Source organism: Zea mays, chromosome 5 (genome assembly GCF_902167145.1).
Source record: "Zea mays cultivar B73 chromosome 5, Zm-B73-REFERENCE-NAM-5.0, whole genome shotgun sequence".
Classification (NCBI taxonomy): Eukaryota; Viridiplantae; Streptophyta; class Magnoliopsida; order Poales; family Poaceae; genus Zea; species Zea mays.
This window is the reverse complement of record NC_050100.1, coordinates 72,076,940-72,096,865: the sequence shown is the minus strand read 5'-3', so window position 1 is coordinate 72,096,865 and position 19,926 is coordinate 72,076,940. Positions and strand designations below refer to the sequence as shown.

Here is a 19,926-nt window from a genome sequence, read left to right as displayed (position 1 = left end):
CCCCTTTGCACAAGCATCATATTGCTTGCACCGACGTCTGCTTGTGTGGACGCATCACTGGTATACGGATATACATGTGTAAATGGGTTGGCCCTACTAGGAAGCCTATGTACTGACATGGTTTGGCTCGGCCCGAGCATGGCCGCGTCCATTGTCTACTAGAACTGTGCTAGCCAGACCCAATCACTCTGATATGCATGGGCATTTGGTGCATCATGGCAAGCTAGACTTGGCATGGCCCGGTTGTATTTTTCCCTTGTTTTTCATAAAAATATCTATATTATGATTGAATATAGAGCATAAAACACAAAAAACATGTGTGTTTTATTGGCTAAGTGGGTGTGTGGCAATAACCATGATTCAAACCCTCACTCGTACCATGTTACCATCTAATAAAGCACATCTTAGCTAAAAGAAAAATTATTTTTCGGCTACCATTTGCTTAACTATGTGATCATATGATTTGTTATATTTAAAGGTGAACGTTGTTTTTATATATTTGAGTGATTGCATTGGCATATTAGATGCATTGCCATATTAGATTTCGAGACTTTTTGTAGTGGATATGGGTTGGATAAAATTACTTGTGTTGTATGGATATGGTACCCACGAGTAGATATGGGTAATCTGGTAAGTAAAATCTTTTTAGATAAATATAGGTATATACATGTTGCTATCTCTACAGTGGGAGGCTCGTTATTCAATAAGTTTTTGTATGTTAGCCATTTTTTCTACATGTTCATTGTGTGTAGATGGCACGCGTACTTTTCTCACCAAACCATTTTTTTTGATTAAACAGTTTCTGAAAATGGCTAAGGTCTTGTTCGTTTCTGCTGGATTGGTGGATCGGAACGGTTCCTAACCGGATTGCTTCTCTAATTTATATAAACTTTGATTAGGTGGAACGATTCCGGGTACAATCCGACACAAACGAACAAGGCCTAAATGTTCCTTATATATGGTCTTGTTCGTGACAAATAAAGGTCCAGGAATCTAAAAAGATGAAAAGAATAACGGTTTACGCGTTGGAAACGTGACAAATCGAATCAGCACGCGTCTTGCTGCCGGCCGCGGCCAAGTCTTGGTTGGTTGGTTGTTCGGAGACAGGACCGCGGATTGTATGGGTTTGGACTGTTGGACCATTGCTTGGACGTCAAAATGGGCGGCCAGCTGGCCCAGTAAAGGTCCACACAGCCTGTCCCATTCCACTGTTTTTTTTTTCGTTCTTTGCTTGGTCAACCCAAGGACGTTCACGGGATCACAGGACCTTGGCTGGCGTATTGACCTTTTCTCATGTTCTTGTTTATCTCTGATAACTACTCCCTCTATTCCAAAATACAATTTGATTTAGAATAATTACAGATTCTGGATGATTGATCCTTTCTTCTACTATTGCATTGCACTACTGGCTACAACTTGCAACAACACCCATCCCTTCTCAAATTCACTGCTAATTAATCTTATAATAATAATACATCTCATCAATGATTGGGCAAGAACAACCTCGTGAGCCATGACAAACACCACAAGCAGAAGGAGAGGCACACAGATTAGGCAAAAAAAAAACGCCATTTACATGAAGAATCGTCATCGTCTGGACGCGTCACCGCGCGGCGGCCCTGGCGGCGTGGCCGTTGGCGGCGGCCCGGGACCCACCGCGGCCGCGCGGCTCGCCACCGGCGCGCGGCGACCGCTGGTGCGTCGCGCCGGCGCGGCCGTGGTGCCGGTCCCGCGACGAGCCGCCGCGCGCCTCCCGCGCCCTGCTCTTCACCGACTCGATCTGCTCCAGCGTCTCCACCACCTCCTTCATCGACGGCCGGCTGCGGGGCTCGCCGGCCAGGCAGTTGAGCGTCAGCTGCGCCGCCTGGAACGCCTGCTTCGAGTTGTACTGCCCCTCGAACCGCGGGTCCATGAGCCGGGCCAGCCTCCGGCGGTCGGCCAGGAACGGCTTCGCCCAGTCGGCCAGGCTCAGCTGCCCGTTCGGCCGGTTCGGGTCCAGCGCGCGCTGCCCGGACAGCATCTCCAGCATCACCACGCCGAAGCCGTACACGTCGCTCTTCACGTACAAATGGCCTGCACAGTGGACATGGCGGATTGGTTCACAGTCAGGCATCGTTTGTCAACATCACCACGCAGCTCAAGCGACCGAAATTAAGTGTCGGATTCTGTTTCTACATCCATTTACAAGGGAAGCAGACAGAGTATCAGAGGCAGGCAAGAGGACACACACCGGTTGCTACGTACTCTGGAGCTGCATAGCCATACGTTCCCATCACCCTGGTTGTGATATGTGACTTGCTACCAGTCGGCCCAAGTTTAGCAAGGCCAAAATCAGAGAGCTTAGCGTTATAGTTCTGCCAAAGAAGAAGAAAAAAAAGGCACTGTCAGCATCTGACCTTAACAGCGAATTGAGGTGCATTGCATAACATTGAGCTTACCGCATCTAAAAGTATGTTGGACGCCTTGAAGTCACGGTAGATCACTTGCTTTTCTGATGCATGCAAGAATGCGAGTCCTCGAGCTGCGCCGATGGCTATCTTCAGCCTCAGTTCCCAAGACAACGGGGCGCATCCTCCTGAAGGGAAATGCGATTGATTGGCTCCAATATCAGTATTTTTCAATCAGGTAGATGCCTCAAGAGATCCTAGTATAATGAGATGCATTTGTGTGTAGTATGCAGTTTCACATTTCAACCTCTACAAAGATATGCCACTACATGTATCCTGCATTCCTACTGCTACAAAACTATTGCATAGGTGAAAAATAAGTAGAGTGCATAAGCAATGCAGTTGGTGGAACCAGCAATTTTGATTAAGGTGGGCAGGCAAACGTGATGACACCTCTAAGCGTGATAAATACATACTTAGATCATGTTTGTTTCTCTCTTAGATTATATAAGCTGGATTATGGTAGAAGGGTAAAATATCACTTTGGAATTACAAATAAGCTGAAATAAGTCATTCAATACTACCTTATTTCAGCTTATTTATGGTCCTAAAGTGATATTTTACTTTTCTATCCTTCCATCATAACCCAACTTATATAATCTAGTAGCTAAACAAACATGCCCTTAAGTGCATGTCTCAATATCTTTTTAAATGTTTGTTTCTATGTAGTTAATATTAATAAAGAAAAAATCACAATACTATGATAAAAAACAGGTGAATTGATGCATTTGTTTGCTATGAATTGAAATATTTATAGGGTTATTATACATTTCCCACTGTGTGTGTGTTGGGGAGGGGGCAACGGGCCCTGCTAGCCCTCATTGTGAGCAAGGAAGGTGATTTCCAATACTTGTTTAGTGAGATGTGCATGGAACTTCATCGACAGCATTTTTAAAGAGCAATAAGAACTCACTCCTGAATAGATGGTTTTCCAAGCTCCCTTTGGCCATGAATTCATACACGAGAAGCAGTTCTCTGTCCTCCCAGCAGTAGCCCAAGAGCTTCACTAGGTTCGGATGGGAGAGCCTTCCTAGAAAATTTATCTCCGACTGCAGGTAGATTGAGCAGTGTAAATTAGCTATGCTAGTTAACATCTAGCAAAACAAAACAATGACATTTATTACACTAAACTAACAATTTGCACATGTGGCACGCTGATGAAATTGTTGGGTTTTCTTAAAATGGCATAGTTCGCCAAACAAACAAAAGATCTTCTCAAACAAACGTGAGGCACCAAACAAAAAGTAACTGCATTGTGATAAACATGTGGCTAGTTGTAATATTGTATAACACTTCCAACAATATGTTTGTGGTCAGCAGTGGACCATTGACACTACCGAGATAAGGCAGCTGGATTAAACAATCAACCATCACACACGAACAAAACTGGTCATCAACAGTAAAACAAAGCATAAAGAACCATAAAGCATCGGAGAATCTTCAAAATCGTTGTGCTTAAGTTTAAGCTCCATTAGTGCTGTATCACCAGACTCTGAACTGCATCTGTAGCTAACAAGGCAATTGTTTTGCTTGTACTGGTACCATGAACCATCATCAGATCAGGGCAAACAATACCAAGTCAAAGCCCAATTGTCACTATCTAGTACTAATGTTCATCAGTCTGGCATCCTCTACGAGTCTATTCCAATATTATTATTATCATTGTTGCTATTTAATAAGGTTATGTTTGGAATCAAACCAGTTTTTAAGAAACCAGTTTTTATTTTTTAGTTAGAAGAGGCTAGCTTCTTGGTTTTTAAGAAACTGTGAATCCAATTTCTATAAACTAAGGTATAAACTGGTATGTTTGGAATTAAAAACTAGGTGGTTCTAAATATGCCCTAAGTAAAATATATAGTAGCAAAAAAGGAGGGGCAAGATTTCGGTTACCTGCCATTCCTCGTACCCCTGCATGCTCTCCGAGTTGAGCTTCTTGACGGCAACAACCATGCCGGTGCCGTTCCTGGTCGGGGTCATGGTCTTCTCGTCCACCCACCCTTTGTAGACTGTCCCGAACCCGCCTTCGCCGAGGACGCTGTCGAGCCTGAAGTTCTTGGTGGCCGTCTTGAGCTCCATGAATGTGAAGGTACGGAGGTTGGGCGCCTCCAGGATCTGGCCTCCGTCGGGGTACTTGGCCCCCTCGTCGAATCCGCCGCTGGTGCTGCGGCTGCCGGCGGACGCCATGAAGCTGCTGCCCACGGAGGAGAGCTTCCCCGTGGTGCTCTGACTGGTGGTGGTTATGCTGCCGCTCGTCTTGGAGGTCATTGTCGTCCCTGCATCGCACGATTCGCAAGTGTGGTTACTGGTCACTGATTAGGGGGGATTCGTGAAGGACATGGAGAATTCGGAAAAAAAAGAAAAAGCTTAGCCTTTTCCCACCCTTCCAGAATAAAAACTGCGAATTTCTGATAAATAAGAGTGCCGTTTTATCACAAATCCCGTCTCTACTACCATGATTGACACAGGAACAAGAAATCTTAATCTAGGATCCTAAACAAAGCTTGTATCTTCACTTCAGCCAGGGGAGCTGCAGCTGCAGGATGAAGCTTCTAAGGAACAAATTGAGCAGAAGCCAGGATTTTTTTTCCCCGAACAGGATAGGCCGCCCCAGCCTCAGGATCCATGAATTGGATGGATCACATGAAAAACAGCTACAGGGGAAAGGAGAAGACGACGACGAACGGGAAAACAAAGCAAAGCAAAGCGGGTTCTTGATTGACGAAGGGCCCTCACCTGGGCTAGACGGCCTGAAATCCTCGGCGACCCTGTCCTTCCCGCAGCCGCCGCAGATGTTCCCCATCCCGGGTTCTCTCTAGGTTCTCTCTCTACAGGAGGAGGAAGTCGGGAAGAGCCCAGAACAAAGCGTAGGAGAGGGAGATGGCGAAGTCAAGGAGAGGGGGATATAAGTATGCGCGGAGACTGACTGACGAAGGGAGTGCAGCTGACCGAGAAAGGAGAGAAGAAACGGAGCGCCCCGTTTCAGTTGCCTTGCCTGCCTGCCTGCCTGCATGTGGCTGGCCTACCCTAGACCGGCGGGACCGCGGGACGGAGCCCAGTTTCAGCTGTCCTTTTTCTCTCCTCCTCCTCCTCCCTCACAAAGAGTCAGACTCACACAAACTGCAAACTACTCGGTTTGCTTTCCATGGATTCTTCGTCAATCTTCCCCTCCAGCTGCGGCAGCGTGTAAAAGCATGCCTCAAATATCCCTTTTTCTCAATCTGGGCACTTTATCTGCTGCATTTACCTCTTGAATGCCAATTTGGTTTCAGTTTAGCAGTAGAAAAAATGCGCTTTTTAACAAGTAAAGAGTGGTGCCGTAAGTTCAGGTTATGCTGTCAACTGTATGTTACTTCCTTCTTTCTGACAGAGAAAGCAAATGCCATGACTTCGTTGGGATGCATGTAGCACGTAGCTTAGACCGGGTCCAACCCACCCAACAAAGAGCCAGAGCCAGCCAATGGTGTGTTTGACCAGCCACGCTAAGATCCTGTGTGTATCCTCTTGATTAATTATTTGCTAGTAGCTAACAATTAGCCGACAAATAATCAACTAGCAACAATCTTTTTTTTCTTTATAGATCTATTACTAAGGTCAAATGGCTAATGAAGGAACAATTTGTCGGGTCTCTGGCTAACAATTAGTCAGTTTATTAGCCAGCATACTTAAAGGCCAAGGTGTTAAAAATAGCCGGTAAATTGTTTGAGGATCCAAACATGCCCTAAGTCTCTAACCTTTCACGAAATTGTAGTAGATGTTTTGGCAATCCCATCCAAAAGCAGACAGACTCTGAGGGCACGCACCGAGTCACGCATGAGATCTTCAGAGGTTTTGACAATATTGGCATGGCAAGTAGTACAGGTGCTGGACTGTGTCAAACAAAACCATCTCTGTACTGTACTTTTTGATGTTTTTTTTTTAATTTCTCTCGTGTCAGGCTATGGAGCATCGCCATTTCGATTGGTTCTTGAGTGCGAGTATAGACAGATCTAAAACCATGCATGTTTGCATCATGAACCGGCCCCAGCCCCAGCCCCGCCCCCAGGTGTCCATCCAGTCAATACCATCTCTCTTTTCCTTGGAGATGTGTTCACACGTTCTAGAAAAAAAGGGATGTGTCGTTGTAGACTTGTGTTGTGCGTACTGCATTTGACTTGATTTTAGTCTGAGGATTTCAGGGATTTTAAACTGCATTTGACTTTATTCAAATAAAACCATCTCTCTCTCTCTCTCTCTCTCTCTCTCTCTCTCTCTCTCTCTCTCTCTCTCTCTCTCTCTCTCTCTCTCTCTCTCTCTCTCTCTCTCTCTCTCTCTCTCTCTCTCTCTCTCTCTCTCTCTCTCTCTCTCTCTCTCTCTCTCTCTCTCTCTCTCTCTCTCTCTCTCTCTCTCTCTCTCTCTCTGTCTGTCTTACCCTTCTCTGTCTGAGGCAGATGTTGGCGGTAATTTTGGAATGGAATTTCCAAGGGAATTTATTTAAAAATAAAGAAAGAAAGAAAGATTCAGCTGCAAGTTAGTAGAAGTTGAGTGCATACATGACACAAAACGCAAGCGAGCATCGCTTCACCTGCTGCCTGCCTGAGACTTGCCGGTTGAAGTCAGATGTGTGACTTCAGACTCATGGTATAAACTACAAAATAATTACGCTTCGTTTTTTTCGTCAACTCATGGTATATTGTATGTACTAGTGTATGGCGCGCGGCCAGCCGCGCGTGACCACATCTGGTTGTTGTACCCAGGTATGAAAACAAATTTGAACAGAATATAAGTATAGAATGCGCAGGCACAGAACCAAATATAAGCATATAACATTGTTTTTCTCTAATAGTTGATATCAGTTGTAGAGTTAATTTAGACTACAATAAAAAATATATAGTAAGTAGCATTCAACCACCGTACATCAAGACCTAGCAACAGTGTGCTTGCAGGTGTTAAGTCCATATGTATAGATCCACAAATAGGCTAAAAGCTGAAGCATTCATGGTCCAAAAGTGATGGTGATCCTGATAGGTGCACAAAAAGCAAATACCTGTGTACAAGAGAGAGAAAAATATTAGATCTGTTGAAAGTCCCCCCATAGTTTGCTGATGTGTTTTGGGTAAAAGGGTGAGTGGAATATATTGTGTTGACTGTGTATAAAGATAGATATTTGTTGTGTATGACTAAGGATCGCACATGGTGTTATACCTTCATTGAGCTGATCTAGGAGCTTTTCTTTCTGGGATAATTGTTGTATTATCGTGGAAAATAATATCTACCATTTAAAATGAGGTTGTAGTTGTTATTGCTATTATGTCCAACAATCTTTTGTAATACATACCTTTTCGGTGGTGATGATAAATCTTGCTTGTTGAGTTCACTTGTACGTTGGTCATCACCCTATGGTTAAATGCATAAAATCTGTGAATCTAGTTTGCTATGACAAAGTGGAAGTCCATTTTGTCTTCATTTATTTATTTATTTATTTTATAAACTAAAAATTTGTTGCTAGTGAGTTTTGTCTGTATTAATTTATATTTGTGGTATTAGAATGCAATAGATACATAACTATGTGAGTGTATGGAAGTTTAGAATTTAGTAGTACTAAAGGTATCTTTATGTACTGTAGCATATCTAAATATGTTAGAACGCATAGCGCCAGTTGAATAGACTTTATCAAGTTATATGCATGAAAAAAATAAGATGTTTCTAATAGGTTGTACATGGCAAGAAAACAAGAAGTTTCGTACCTCGTTTCTTTCGTTGCTACAGGTAGATAGTTTCGCCAAAGATGTTGTTGGAGAGTTTTGTGTGACCGGAAGGCTAGGTACTTCATCTTGTGTATACAACTCTTCAGGATGGTTAGACATGTTAGATGGCATGAAGGCATGTCTTACATGATTTGTCAAAATAGACAGAATAGAGAAGACTGTTTGTGATAGAGTAGGCTGGCATATTGATGGCAACTGCAAGGGTAAATTTCAGTCACATAACATCGGCTAGGTCTGCTAGGGGACCTTGAGAAGTTGTAACTGCTGTAACAAGGTTGTTACAAGGTTTTCCTACTATTTTTCTGGCTATGCTATCAAAACAAAAGAACTCTGCTTCACATGTTCCATCAGTGACAATGAAACTAAGCTTGTACCTGTCATTTGGAATTGTCAGTGCTTTGAAGCATTAATTAAGTATGTAGCAAAGATAAGGCTTTGTCAAGCTGAAAGCAATGGTGATAAACCAAGTGTAACTGTAATCATTGCAACGAAGAACGTGTTGAATTAAGTAGCACCGTGAAGGAAGAACAAATTGGAGTAAGTGTTAATTGCCTCACCCATGGAAGCTGATTAGAGATATTAGCTCTGGTGCTTAGCTGAAATTCAGTTATTTGGGTCACATAAAGGACCTAACACGCGGGCATGTTCATTTTGCTTCTCACACATTTCGTCGAACAAGCGGCTTGCATCGCTTAGGGAGCTGCTGTCATGACGCCCTGTAGTCGGGCGCATTACAAATCCTTTGTGAAAGGGAAATAGGCTTTAAACCTTTTCCTAAATGATTTTCGTGGTTGAATGACCAACACAACTAATTGAACTAACTAGTTTGTTCTAGATCATATATTCTACAGGTGTCAAAGATTCAACATAAAACCAATAAAAAGAACAAGACAAGGGTCAAAAGAAAGGAGCAAAAAGAAACCGAAGTGCTCCCTGGTCGGGCGCACCGGACTGTCCGGTGTGCCACCGGACAGTGTCCGGTGCACCACCGGACAGTGTCCGGTGCACCAGGGAAGATTGCCTTCAAACTCTTCGCCTTCGGGTTTCTCAGGCGCAGCCCACTATAATTCACCGGACTGTCCGGTGTACACCGGACAGTGTCCGGTGCTCCAACGGAACACGGCAACTCGGCAGCCTCGGGATTTCACGAAGACTGCTCCGCTATAATTCACCGGACATGTCCGGTGTGCACCGGACTGTCCGGTGCAACCTCGGAGCAACGGCTACTTCGCGCCAACGGTCGACTCTGACAGTGAACAGTACACGCGGCAGAAGTCAGAGCAGAGGATCAGAGAGGCACCGGACTGTCCGGTGTGCACCGGACTGTCCGGTGCCAAATGAGGACAAAAGCCTACAACGGTCGACCAGCTCCAACCCCAACGGATAGGATGACGTGGCTGGGGCACCGGACATGTCCGGTGTGCACCGGACTGTCCGGTGCACCCATCGCCAGCAGACTTCATCAACGGCTAGTTTTTGGATGGTGGCTATAAATACCACCCCAACCGGCCACTTCAAAGTGTGGGAGTCCAAGCAACATTCCAAGTCATCTAGTTGACATACTCAAGCCCTCCCAACCACATATATTCATTGATCCATCCTATACACAAGATTTAGTCCACTACAACCAACACAAGTGCCACAAAAGAGAGAGCAAGCAATTGAGAGCTACTCGATTGAGTTTAGCCCTAGTGCCTTGTGAGTTTCATCGAGAGATAGTGTGTGCTTCATCTTTGTGTTCATTTGCGCGTGGAGTTTTGACTCCCATTCAAACTTCCTCCAAAGTGTTGGAGGCTTGTAAAAGCTAGCAAGAGACACCAAAGATTGTGGTGGTCCTTGTGGGATCAAGAGTGATCCTTGAGAAGAAGAAGAGCTCGCCGATCCTTGTGTGATCGGGAGAGAGGGAAAGGGTTGAAAAAGACCCGTCCTTAAGTGGACTCCTCAACGGGGACTAGGCCTTCGAGGGCCGAACCTCGGTAAAACAAATCACCCGTGTTCATTGTGCTTTTGCTTGTGATTTGTTTGCTTTCCCTTACTCTAAGTTTCTCTTGCACCATTCTTTGCTAATATCATTTGGTGTTGCTTCAAGTTAAATTCCCATTTAGTGAAGCAACACGTTGCAAGAAAGAACTTGTCCTAGTGCTCTTCTCATCTAAGGCTTCTTGCTTTGTTATTCTATAACTTACTAATTGTATTGATTTATCACCTCCGCATTATTTAGCAATACTCTTTTCAAGCAAGAACTTAGTTTCTATTCTACGATATTTATATATCTTGTTCTAACCACTAATCAAGGGATCTAGTTGGGGGATAAAGTTTTAATTTTCAGGTTCCGCCTATTCACCCCCCCCCCCCCCCTCTAGGCGACTTTCAATTGGTATCAGAGCTAGGCACTTCTTCTTGAGTCTAACAACTCGAAGTGATGGCTCGTAGAAGATCCCAAAAGAACAAGAAGACCCATGAGAACCCAACTCGGAAGGAGGTAACTCTTGAGATTTTATTTGACGATTGTTCTAACTATGATTCATGGTCATCTAGTGTGATAAATGCTTTTAGAACCATAGATCCTCGATTAGAACAAATTATAGACAAGAGTATTTTTCCCTCTAATTTCAATGGAGAAATTAATTCCGAGGAGGATCAAAGATGTTATCGCTTAAACTATCTAGCTTTTGACATCTTAACTAATTCTCTTAGCAAAGAAGATTATCATGCCTTCATATCAAACTATGACGAATCCGTCCATGATGCGCATGATATTTGGACTAGAATTAGAAGCAAATTTGATGAGTCCAAACATGATAGTTCATTTTGTGTCTCTACTTCCTTTGGTATTTGTGATACTAACCCTTGCAAGGAAGAAGAAGAGAATGAACGATGGAGACCAAACGATGAATCCACCTCTCCAAAAGGTTTGTCTTCCCATTTCGATTCCCACATGTGTTGTGTGGCTAATGAAAATGATAGCGGAAGCACAAATGAGGGTGAGGAGGAAGAAAGAAGCTTTGTGCATCTCTACGCTCGCCTAAGCCAAGAAGATAAGGCGGTCATGCTCAAACTTCTAGAAAGAGCGAGAGAGCAAAGCGAAGCTCGTCAAAGGCTAGAAGATATTCTCTCCATAAAGATGCAACACTTTGACGAGTTGACTAAAGAACATGAGGAGCTAAAGTGCTCTCATGTTGATTTGGTTCAAAGGTATGAAACTATTTCAATTGAGCAAGATAACGCTTTACATTGTATCGCTCAATTAGTAAATAGGAATACCTTGCTTAAGGACCAAGTAGAAAAGCTAAAAGTTGAAAATCTAGCTTTTCAAGATAAATATGATATGCTTCTATGTTCTCATGAAAATCTTATGGATGATCATATCATATTAAACATTGCTCATGAGGTTGTGATAGAGAACTTAAAATCCCAACAACCTCATTCATGCACATGTATTCAAATTGATACTATATTACCTTGTGCTAATGCTTGTTGTTTGTCAACAAGCAAATCTTCCTTTGAGCTAGAATTTGCAGGAACAAATGATGATTCATATCAAAAGCTCAAAGAAGAAAATGAGAGGCTAAAGAAGAGCTTGACACAACTAAAAGGGAAATGCATTGCCCAACCTTCTCAAGATAACTGTGATCACATGGTGAAGAAGCTTGAGACGGGAACAACTGTGGCATGTACTACATCCCTTGAAGAAAATGTCAAGGATTTGAGGATTGCCAAGAGACAAAAGATGAAATTCAACACCTCCTCCAAAAGCCTCAACCACGCCTCCACAAAAGGTAACATCCAAGGTAATGATCAAGCCACACTTCACATTAAGAGGTGTAGTGAATGCTTTGAAGAGGGGCACTTGATTAGGTCATGTCCCTACATTAAAAGTGGCTTGAGTATTAACAAGGATGATAGACTTTGTTTTAAATGCTTCAAGAAAGGACACTTGCTTAGATCTTGTCCTCATTTAAAACAAAAAGGCATAGGGTTAGAAAAGAAAGTTTTTACTAACCATGTAGCAGGCAACAAACAAGGAAAGAAGAAAACGCCAAACCTTGGAAAGCGCCTTTGCTACACATGCCGTAAGAAGGGACATCAATGCAAGGATTGTCCCATTGGTAACAATTTCACTCCTAACTTGTCAATTGATTCTCATGTAACTAGGCAACCCAAAATTGCAACTTGTGCTAGAAAGGTAACAAGTTTACCAAGCGCTAACACAAAGGACTTTTGGGTTCCTAGATCTTTGTTTACTAACCGTAACGGACCCATCAAGCGATGGGTACCAAAATGTGCTTGACAAGCTTTGTAGGAGGAGGAGATGGTATGAACCTTTGGGGTGCTTGAGGGAGTTAATTCAATTCTTATCAACTCAAGCTATCAATCTTCAAATGATCTACATATTCAAGATTGACCCAAGGTTATTTCAATATGTTATTCAAAACCCATATCATCTCGGGGAAGATATTGATGTTGTAGGAATTAAAGAATTATCATGTGCGGAATATCAAAGCCTACAACATGGAGGAAAGTCAAAGGATGGTAACATTTATATTCTTAAGTGCAATTATCTTAAATTGTCGTGTGTCTTGTGTAGTCACATAGAAATAGAAAGCACTTAAGCATGTTTTAAAACTATGTCATCATTCTTTAAAGAAATTCCTCTCATATGGTAGATTGTGTATTTATCAATTCTATATTATGACAATCTACATGCTCTAAATTATTGCAAATTCTCATGGCATGTTTTTACATTAATTATTATTGCCATGTTCTAGATATAGAGAGATATTTCATGTTCTTAAAAGAATAAGGTGTCATGTAAGGAATTCAAATACTTAGGACACTTATAAAAGGAAAAATTCTCTCTATAGCTAGAAAAGTGAGACTAATGTTTTTATCTAAATAATTTAAGTAGTCTCACTTGTAGAGATAATTTTCTCTATGGAAATGCGTAATCCATCATGACAAGGAAAATCAATCCAATAATTTATGTTGTATGTTTTATTGCTTAAATTGGATATGATTCTTCTACATTTATCGCTCTCCATGTTATGAATTAGATTTATTCTCTTAAGTCTCAAGAATTTACCATGCTTGTTTTATGAGTTAAAACTAGGCATACTTCATAGAATAATCTAGTTCATGTTATAAAGTTTCCATGCTTTAGTAAGTCACCTTTTCATTCTTTATCAAAAATGATTACAAAAAGGGAAACTAGTGCTTGTGTTGTTCTTAACATCTCTCTTGAGCTTACTTATGAAAATCTACAAGAGAGTAAGTGCAAGTTTAATGCCACAAGCCTCATGGGTTGTTCTTCACTCAAAAGAAGAAAGGTAGAAGCAAAGGTATGGGAATTCATCTTCTTAATTAAATTTAGTTCCCATCTCAATGACTATTTAATCTAAATTATCATATTCTACCCATGTGAGAAATAGATTCTTTATTAGACTCATTTCAACTAAATGTGCATTCAATCTCATTCTTCTAAAAGCTCATGTCCATTAGAATCTATTTAATGCCTTTGCGATATTTATATATATGTTATCATATTGATTTGCCTCCAAGTGATGATTAACTAACTTCAATATGATAAAGTAAAATCTCCAATGATTATTAAAATGCTTAAAAGGTGCTCACTCATTTTTCTCAAATGAAATGCACTAATGTTAAGGATTTTACTTCATGTCTGTATGACTTGTGGATGATGAATTATGTATGCTAATTATCTAAAGTAATCATCCTTCACCATATACTCCCTTGCGCTATTAACATGTCTCTTAAGTATTTTCAATAAGTTTGAAAGGAAAAAGAAATAACTACAAAGGGAGGACTCTCAAATAAAAAGGAGGACATCAAGAACAACAACACCTACTTGGACAATAAGGTCTTCACAACAATCAATGGTGGAGTTGTAAGCATTCTAAATCTTTTTCATTGTGAGAATACAAGGCTTAAGTTGTTTATTGCAAATTTTATAAGCCTTGATCAAGATGTATAATGGGTCTCCCTTTATGTCTTTAAAAGTGAATGCATCAAAATCAATTCTTTCAATACATGTCTTTAGGGGGGAGTCCATTCCTATATTTTGATTATGTTGAGACTATTGCTTTATCTTAGAAATTTCATATAGTCTCTTGCATGAGAATGGTGTTTCTCATGAAGTATGCTACTTCACATCAATCCATCTTGTTAAAATAATGTTGCTTTTATCAAGGATTGTTGCTCTCATTACTAAAGTAGCATGCTTATTGGATTCTCCTATTATTAAGCTTAATTCCTATTTCAATATGTTGTTCTCTTGATCGCATATTGGTTGATCATTGAACAACTTCAATTATCACTTATGCTTCTTAGTGCCTCTTGTAATTTCAATTGACATCTATCTTGATATGCACTAAGGAAAAAGGAGAATTCATGATTCATTTATGCAACTTGTGATCCATTTGATATATGCTAACAATAACTTGAAAAAGATCACTAGTTGAAGAACTCTCTCTTGTGCAAAGTATTTCCATATATTGTTGTTAAGTATAGGTCTTAAGCAACTAAGACTAAGGACAAAGCACAATGAAGAGAGCGTCTCTTTGTGAAGGTACAAAAGGGTAAAACCACTTCCTTTCATTCAAACTTGTACCTAAATCTTCCTTTTCTATACTTTCTTTACATATCTTGTATAAAAGGAAGAGAAAGCATGTCCATGCAATTTCCCTGCTTCATACCTAGTTTAACCTCTCAAACATTTCATTCTTGCATTTATGCATCTTTGTTAACTTGGATGAAGTAATCTTATTGTCAAAGAGCTTAAAGCTTGACCTTGTAACGAGGATAAGCTGCCTTTGTCTCAAAGGTGGATGGTCCTTAAGCCTCTTTGAAATCCTTAAGGGAAAATGTTTAAAATATTTGTAACATGCTTTCAGTAGTGCATAAACTGTCATGAGCATCACACTTATCCTATGAACAATGCACTTCACATTCTATATGATTTAGAGATGTTCTCAACAACCTAACTATGTGCAATTGGCATTTTAGGCCAAAATATGTGTTCTTCCTCTCAATGCACATATTTAGGGGGAGAAATCTATGTTGTATAGAACTATGATCATGCTTAATTTAATGTATCTTTTTGATCATATCTCTTTATGTCTACGACTAATGTGCTTTCAAGTGATCTCTATGATTAAGTCGTAGATTGAAAGGGAAATGGAATATTCGGCAAAGACGACGCTTCCACTCAACTCCATCGGTATTATCCACTCTTTGTCGGTACTCCGCATAGTTCTCCACTTTGGTATAATCTTCACTCATATCTCTATTTCAATTGGAATATTTCAATTGTTTGCCAAAGGGGGAGAGAAAGAAAAGGGCTCTAATGATTCCGTTTTTGGCGATTCATGCCAAAAAGGGGGAGAAATTAGCCCAAAGCAAAAGGACCGCACCACCACCAATTTCAAAAACTTAGTCTTTCAAAAAGAAATTTTCAATTGGTATCCTATTATGTTCAAGAAGAGGGAGAAAGTAGTATTTCAAAAATGATATATCAAAACCCTCTTGAACACTAAGAGGTGGATCTCATTTAGGGGGAGTTTTGTTAAGTCAAAGGAAAAGCATTTGAAACAGGGGGAGAAAATTTCAAATCTTGAAAATGCTTTGTAAACTCTTATTCATTTACCTTTGACTATTTGCAAAAAGAACTTTGAAAAGATTTACAAAAGATTTTGCAAAAACAAAACATGTGGTGCAAGCATGGTCCAAAATGTTAAAAACAAAGAAAACTATTCATGCATATCTTATGAAATCAATATTGGTTTAATTCCAAGTAATCTTTGCACTTACCTTAGGCAAACTAGTTCAATTATGCTCTTATATATTTGCTTTGGTTTGTGTTGGCATCAATCACCAAAAAGGGGGAGATTGAAAGGGAAATAGGCTTTAAACCTTTTCCTAAATGATTTTCGTGGTTGAATGACCAACACAACTAATTGAACTAACTAGTTTGTTCTAGATCATATATTCTACAGGTGTCAAAGATTCAACATAAAACCAATAAAAAGAACAAGACAAGGGTCAAAAGAAAGGAGCAAAAAGAAACCGAAGTGCTCCCTGGTCGGGCGCACCGGACTGTCCGGTGTGCCACCGGACAGTGTCCGGTGCACCACCGGACAGTGTCCGGTGCACCAGGGAAGATTGCCTTCAAACTCTTCGCCTTCGGGTTTCTCAGGCGCAGCCCACTATAATTCACCGGACTGTCCGGTGTACACCGGACAGTGTCCGGTGCTCCAACGGAACGCGGCAACTCGGCAGCCTCGGGATTTCACGAAGACTGCTCCGCTATAATTCACCAGACATGTCCGGTGTGCACCGGACTGTCCGGTGCAACCTCGGAGCAACGGCTACTTCGCGCCAACGGTCGACTCTGACAGTGAACAGTACACGCGGCAGAAGTCAGAGCAGAGGATCAGAGAGGCACCGGACTGTCCGGTGTGCACCGGACTGTCCGGTGCCAAATGAGGACAAAAGCCTACAACGGTCGACCAGCTCCAACCCCAACGGATAGGATGACGTGGCTGGGGCACCGGACATGTCCGGTGTGCACCGGACTGTCCGGTGCACCCATCGCCAGCAGACTTCATCAACGGCTAGTTTTTGGATGGTGGCTATAAATACCACCCCAACCGGCCACTTCAAAGTGTGGGAGTCCAAGCAACATTCCAAGTCATCTAGTTGACATACTCAAGCCCTCCCAACCACATATATTCATTGATCCATCCTATACACAAGATTTAGTCCACTACAACCAACACAAGTGCCACAAAAGAGAGAGCAAGCAATTGAGAGCTACTCGATTGAGTTTAGCCCTAGTGCCTTGTGAGTTTCATCGAGAGATAGTGTGTGCTTCATCTTTGTGTTCATTTGCGCGTGGAGTTTTGACTCCCATTCAAACTTCCTCCAAAGTGTTGGAGGCTTGTAAAAGCTAGCAAGAGACACCAAAGATTGTGGTGGTCCTTGTGGGATCAAGAGTGATCCTTGAGAAGAAGAAGAGCTCGCCGATCCTTGTGTGATCGGGAGAGAGGGAAAGGGTTGAAAAAGACCCGTCCTTAAGTGGACTCCTCAACGGGGACTAGGCCTTCGAGGGCCGAACCTCGGTAAAACAAATCACCCGTGTTCATTGTGCTTTTGCTTGTGATTTGTTTGCTTTCCCTTACTCTAAGTTTCTCTTGCACCATTCTTTGCTAATATCATTTGGTGTTGCTTCAAGTTAAATTCCCATTTAGTGAAGCAACACGTTGCAAGAAAGAACTTGTCCTAGTGCTCTTCTCATCTAAGGCTTCTTGCTTTGTTATTCTATAACTTACTAATTGTATTGATTTATCACCTCCGCATTATTTAGCAATACTCTTTTCAAGCAAGAACTTAGTTTCTATTCTACGATATTTATATATCTTGTTCTAACCACTAATCAAGGGATCTAGTTGGGGGATAAAGTTTTAATTTTCAGGTTCCGCCTATTCACCCCCCCTCCTCTAGGCGACTTTCACTTTGTTCCTGTCGAAAATGCTATCTGGCTATGTTTTAAAAAATAAATTTGTATTAGACACATGAAAACATCGTTGATGTCTCTATTTTGCTTCTCACACATTTCGTCGAACAGGCGGCTTGCATCGCTTGGGGAGCTGCTGTCATGACGCCCTGTAGCTGAGCGCCATGGTGGTTCGAGCAGTGGATGTTCGCCGGAGGAGGAGCACAAGAGACGGTGTGTGGCGGCAACATCGGCCGTGAGTACATGAAGTTGCCGAAGGAGGCAAGAACCGAGGAAGTTCACCGAAGGAGGCAAGAACAAGGAAAGTTCGACGGAAGTGGCCATACCAGCGTGAGCATCAGAGTTATCCCATCCCCACCATAACAGCGCCCTCGCCGCACATGCATTGCCGGTTGACCGAAGGTAGTGAAGCCCATGGTCAAGTGCGTTGCTAGCATCTGCGGTCTCTGCCATCTGCTCGATGGCCAACTCAAGGTACCCATAGCGGGTTGTGGCGTCAATACGCCCGTGGAGGAGACGGTCGTCGTGGACGGATCGTCGTCGTCTTCTTCGTCTTGGTCGCAATGAGCACAACTGGAAATCTCCGACCTGAGACAACCTTATGCTGGACAAACAAAATGCAACAAATTTAAATGCCATAAATCGAAGAAGGCAAAATTTGAACTTCATACATACCATTTGACACAAACGAGATCAGCTGTGCACCAAAACGAAACAATCGGCGAAGCAAGAATGGGAGCACAACTATGGAAATAAACGTGTCGACGACCAAGCTGGCAGCTAGATACGATCGAAGCACAAATTTGGAACCAGATGTGCATCTGCACTTCTTGCGAACCGGTTAACCAAAAGAAAATAGTTGTCGTTTAGATCTCAATCTCCACGCACCGAAGCAATAGGATCTCCACAAAGCAAGAGGATCTCAAGTAGAGGAGGCTGGATATGATCGACGAACGGATCTGGATCCAGGTATCGACCGAATCGAAAGGGACGACGAAAGACAAAGGAGAAAAACGTATCTAACCAAAGAGACGTAGCCGGTGAGCAAGCCAAGAGAAGGCGAAGTCTTCGGGCGGAAGCGGAGTACTTGACGCTGACGAAACCCAAGTGACGCGGAGAGGATGAAAGCGAGACAAAGCAACTGGTAGAAAGCGAGATGCGGCGTCCCGACAGATGGAGACTAGAGAGGTGTGCGATGGAAATCTCTAGAGAAAGCCGCTGGAGAGTTGTGCGATGGAAATATCTGGAGAAAGCTACAGCCCCCGTGTCTTTTTTTCTCACCCAACTCGGCGCTGCTGCAACCACACAGAGATAAACGTTGATTCCATATCCAACGACCCACGATTTGTTGTCGACGTGGATAGGCTTACAGGAGCCGTTTTGTACCAGCTTTAATAGAATAGAAATAACAAAAAGACAAGCCTAGAAATGCAAATCTATAGTGCTTCTCATCTCATCTGTTTGGTTCCTCGCCTAGGCAAAGCCTCGTTCAGAAGCTCATGCCGAGCCAAGGCTATATAAGTGGATGCAAGTAATATTTTGTATAGTTGTTTGGTTGACTGTACATAACCAGACAGGATTTGGTCATGTGTTTGGTTGAATCATCCATTTGAGTGTACAGGCGATATGTTTGTTGGGGGCGTGTTATTAGATCTTTGCCAGGATTTCACTAATGTACAAGAGACGATTTATACAAGTACAATAATTTATACAAGTCTGACAAATTTGTAACTACAATTTAGTAATTTACACAGGTCGCCTAGTTGTAACAACATAAAAAAATCCAATCTAAATTATATAGGAATATTATCAACTACTATCAGCTACTGAACCAGCTACTATCAAGTCTGACATAGATAGCAGTAACATACTATCAAGCTACTATCAACTACTATCAAGCTATTATCAAGTCTGACAATTTATACATAGAAGTAGTAACATCTACTATCAAGCTACTATCAAGTCTGACAACTAGGGAGACTTATATAGGAATATTATCAGCTACTATCAGCTTTGACATACTAAGCTACTATCAGCTACTATCAAGCTACTATCAAATTATGAAACCAAATTATACAAGTCTGAAAAATTCCAGTTTGACAGAGATAGTAGTAACAGCTACTATCAAGCTTAACAGTACTAAAAGTTTGACATAGATAGTAGTAAAAGCTACAGTGTACACAATTTACACTTGTTTCTTTGA

The 19,926-nt window shown here is 41.9% G+C and overlaps 2 protein-coding genes and 2 pseudogenes across 5 annotated transcripts; all 4 read right to left on the bottom strand.

Moving 5' to 3' along the window:
- Nucleotides 1–1,268: 1,268 nt before the first annotated feature.
- On the bottom strand, nucleotides 1,269–5,381 carry LOC100281330 (serine/threonine-protein kinase Cx32). 2 transcript variants are annotated; one of them, NM_001154248.3, is made up of 6 exons: nucleotides 5,181–5,381; nucleotides 4,338–4,720; nucleotides 3,361–3,496; nucleotides 2,439–2,575; nucleotides 2,231–2,354; nucleotides 1,269–2,073 (listed from the first exon to the last, which is right to left on the bottom strand). In NM_001154248.3, the coding sequence occupies exons 1-6, from the start codon at nucleotides 5,245–5,247 to the stop codon at nucleotides 1,604–1,606; spliced, it is 1,317 nt and encodes a 438-aa protein (NP_001147720.1). In that variant the 5' UTR covers nucleotides 5,248–5,381; the 3' UTR covers nucleotides 1,269–1,603. The 2 variants fall into 2 exon arrangements, with proteins under 2 accessions (NP_001147720.1, NP_001398511.1); NM_001411582.1 differs by having other exon boundaries at nucleotides 2,245–2,354.
- A 1,903-nt stretch (nucleotides 5,382–7,284) lies between these two features.
- Nucleotides 7,285–18,932, bottom strand: LOC100278523 (uncharacterized). Its single transcript, NM_001151769.1, is given in 7 exon segments — nucleotides 7,285–7,412; nucleotides 7,415–7,470; nucleotides 7,762–7,820; nucleotides 8,171–8,271; nucleotides 18,050–18,327; nucleotides 18,399–18,625; nucleotides 18,748–18,932. Coding segments are annotated over 6 exon segments (711 nt in total). The 5' UTR covers nucleotides 18,545–18,625; nucleotides 18,748–18,932; the 3' UTR covers nucleotides 7,285–7,341.
- LOC115772136 (uncharacterized) lies at nucleotides 7,388–8,883 on the bottom strand (annotated as a pseudogene). The gene is made up of 3 exons (NR_164174.1): nucleotides 8,171–8,883; nucleotides 7,762–7,820; nucleotides 7,388–7,470 (listed from the first exon to the last, which is right to left on the bottom strand). The product of NR_164174.1 is annotated as an uncharacterized protein (transcript).
- LOC115772135 (uncharacterized) lies at nucleotides 17,734–18,570 on the bottom strand (annotated as a pseudogene). The gene is made up of 2 exons (NR_164173.1): nucleotides 18,399–18,570; nucleotides 17,734–18,327 (listed from the first exon to the last, which is right to left on the bottom strand). The product of NR_164173.1 is annotated as an uncharacterized protein (transcript).
- Nucleotides 18,933–19,926: the final 994 nt, after the last annotated feature.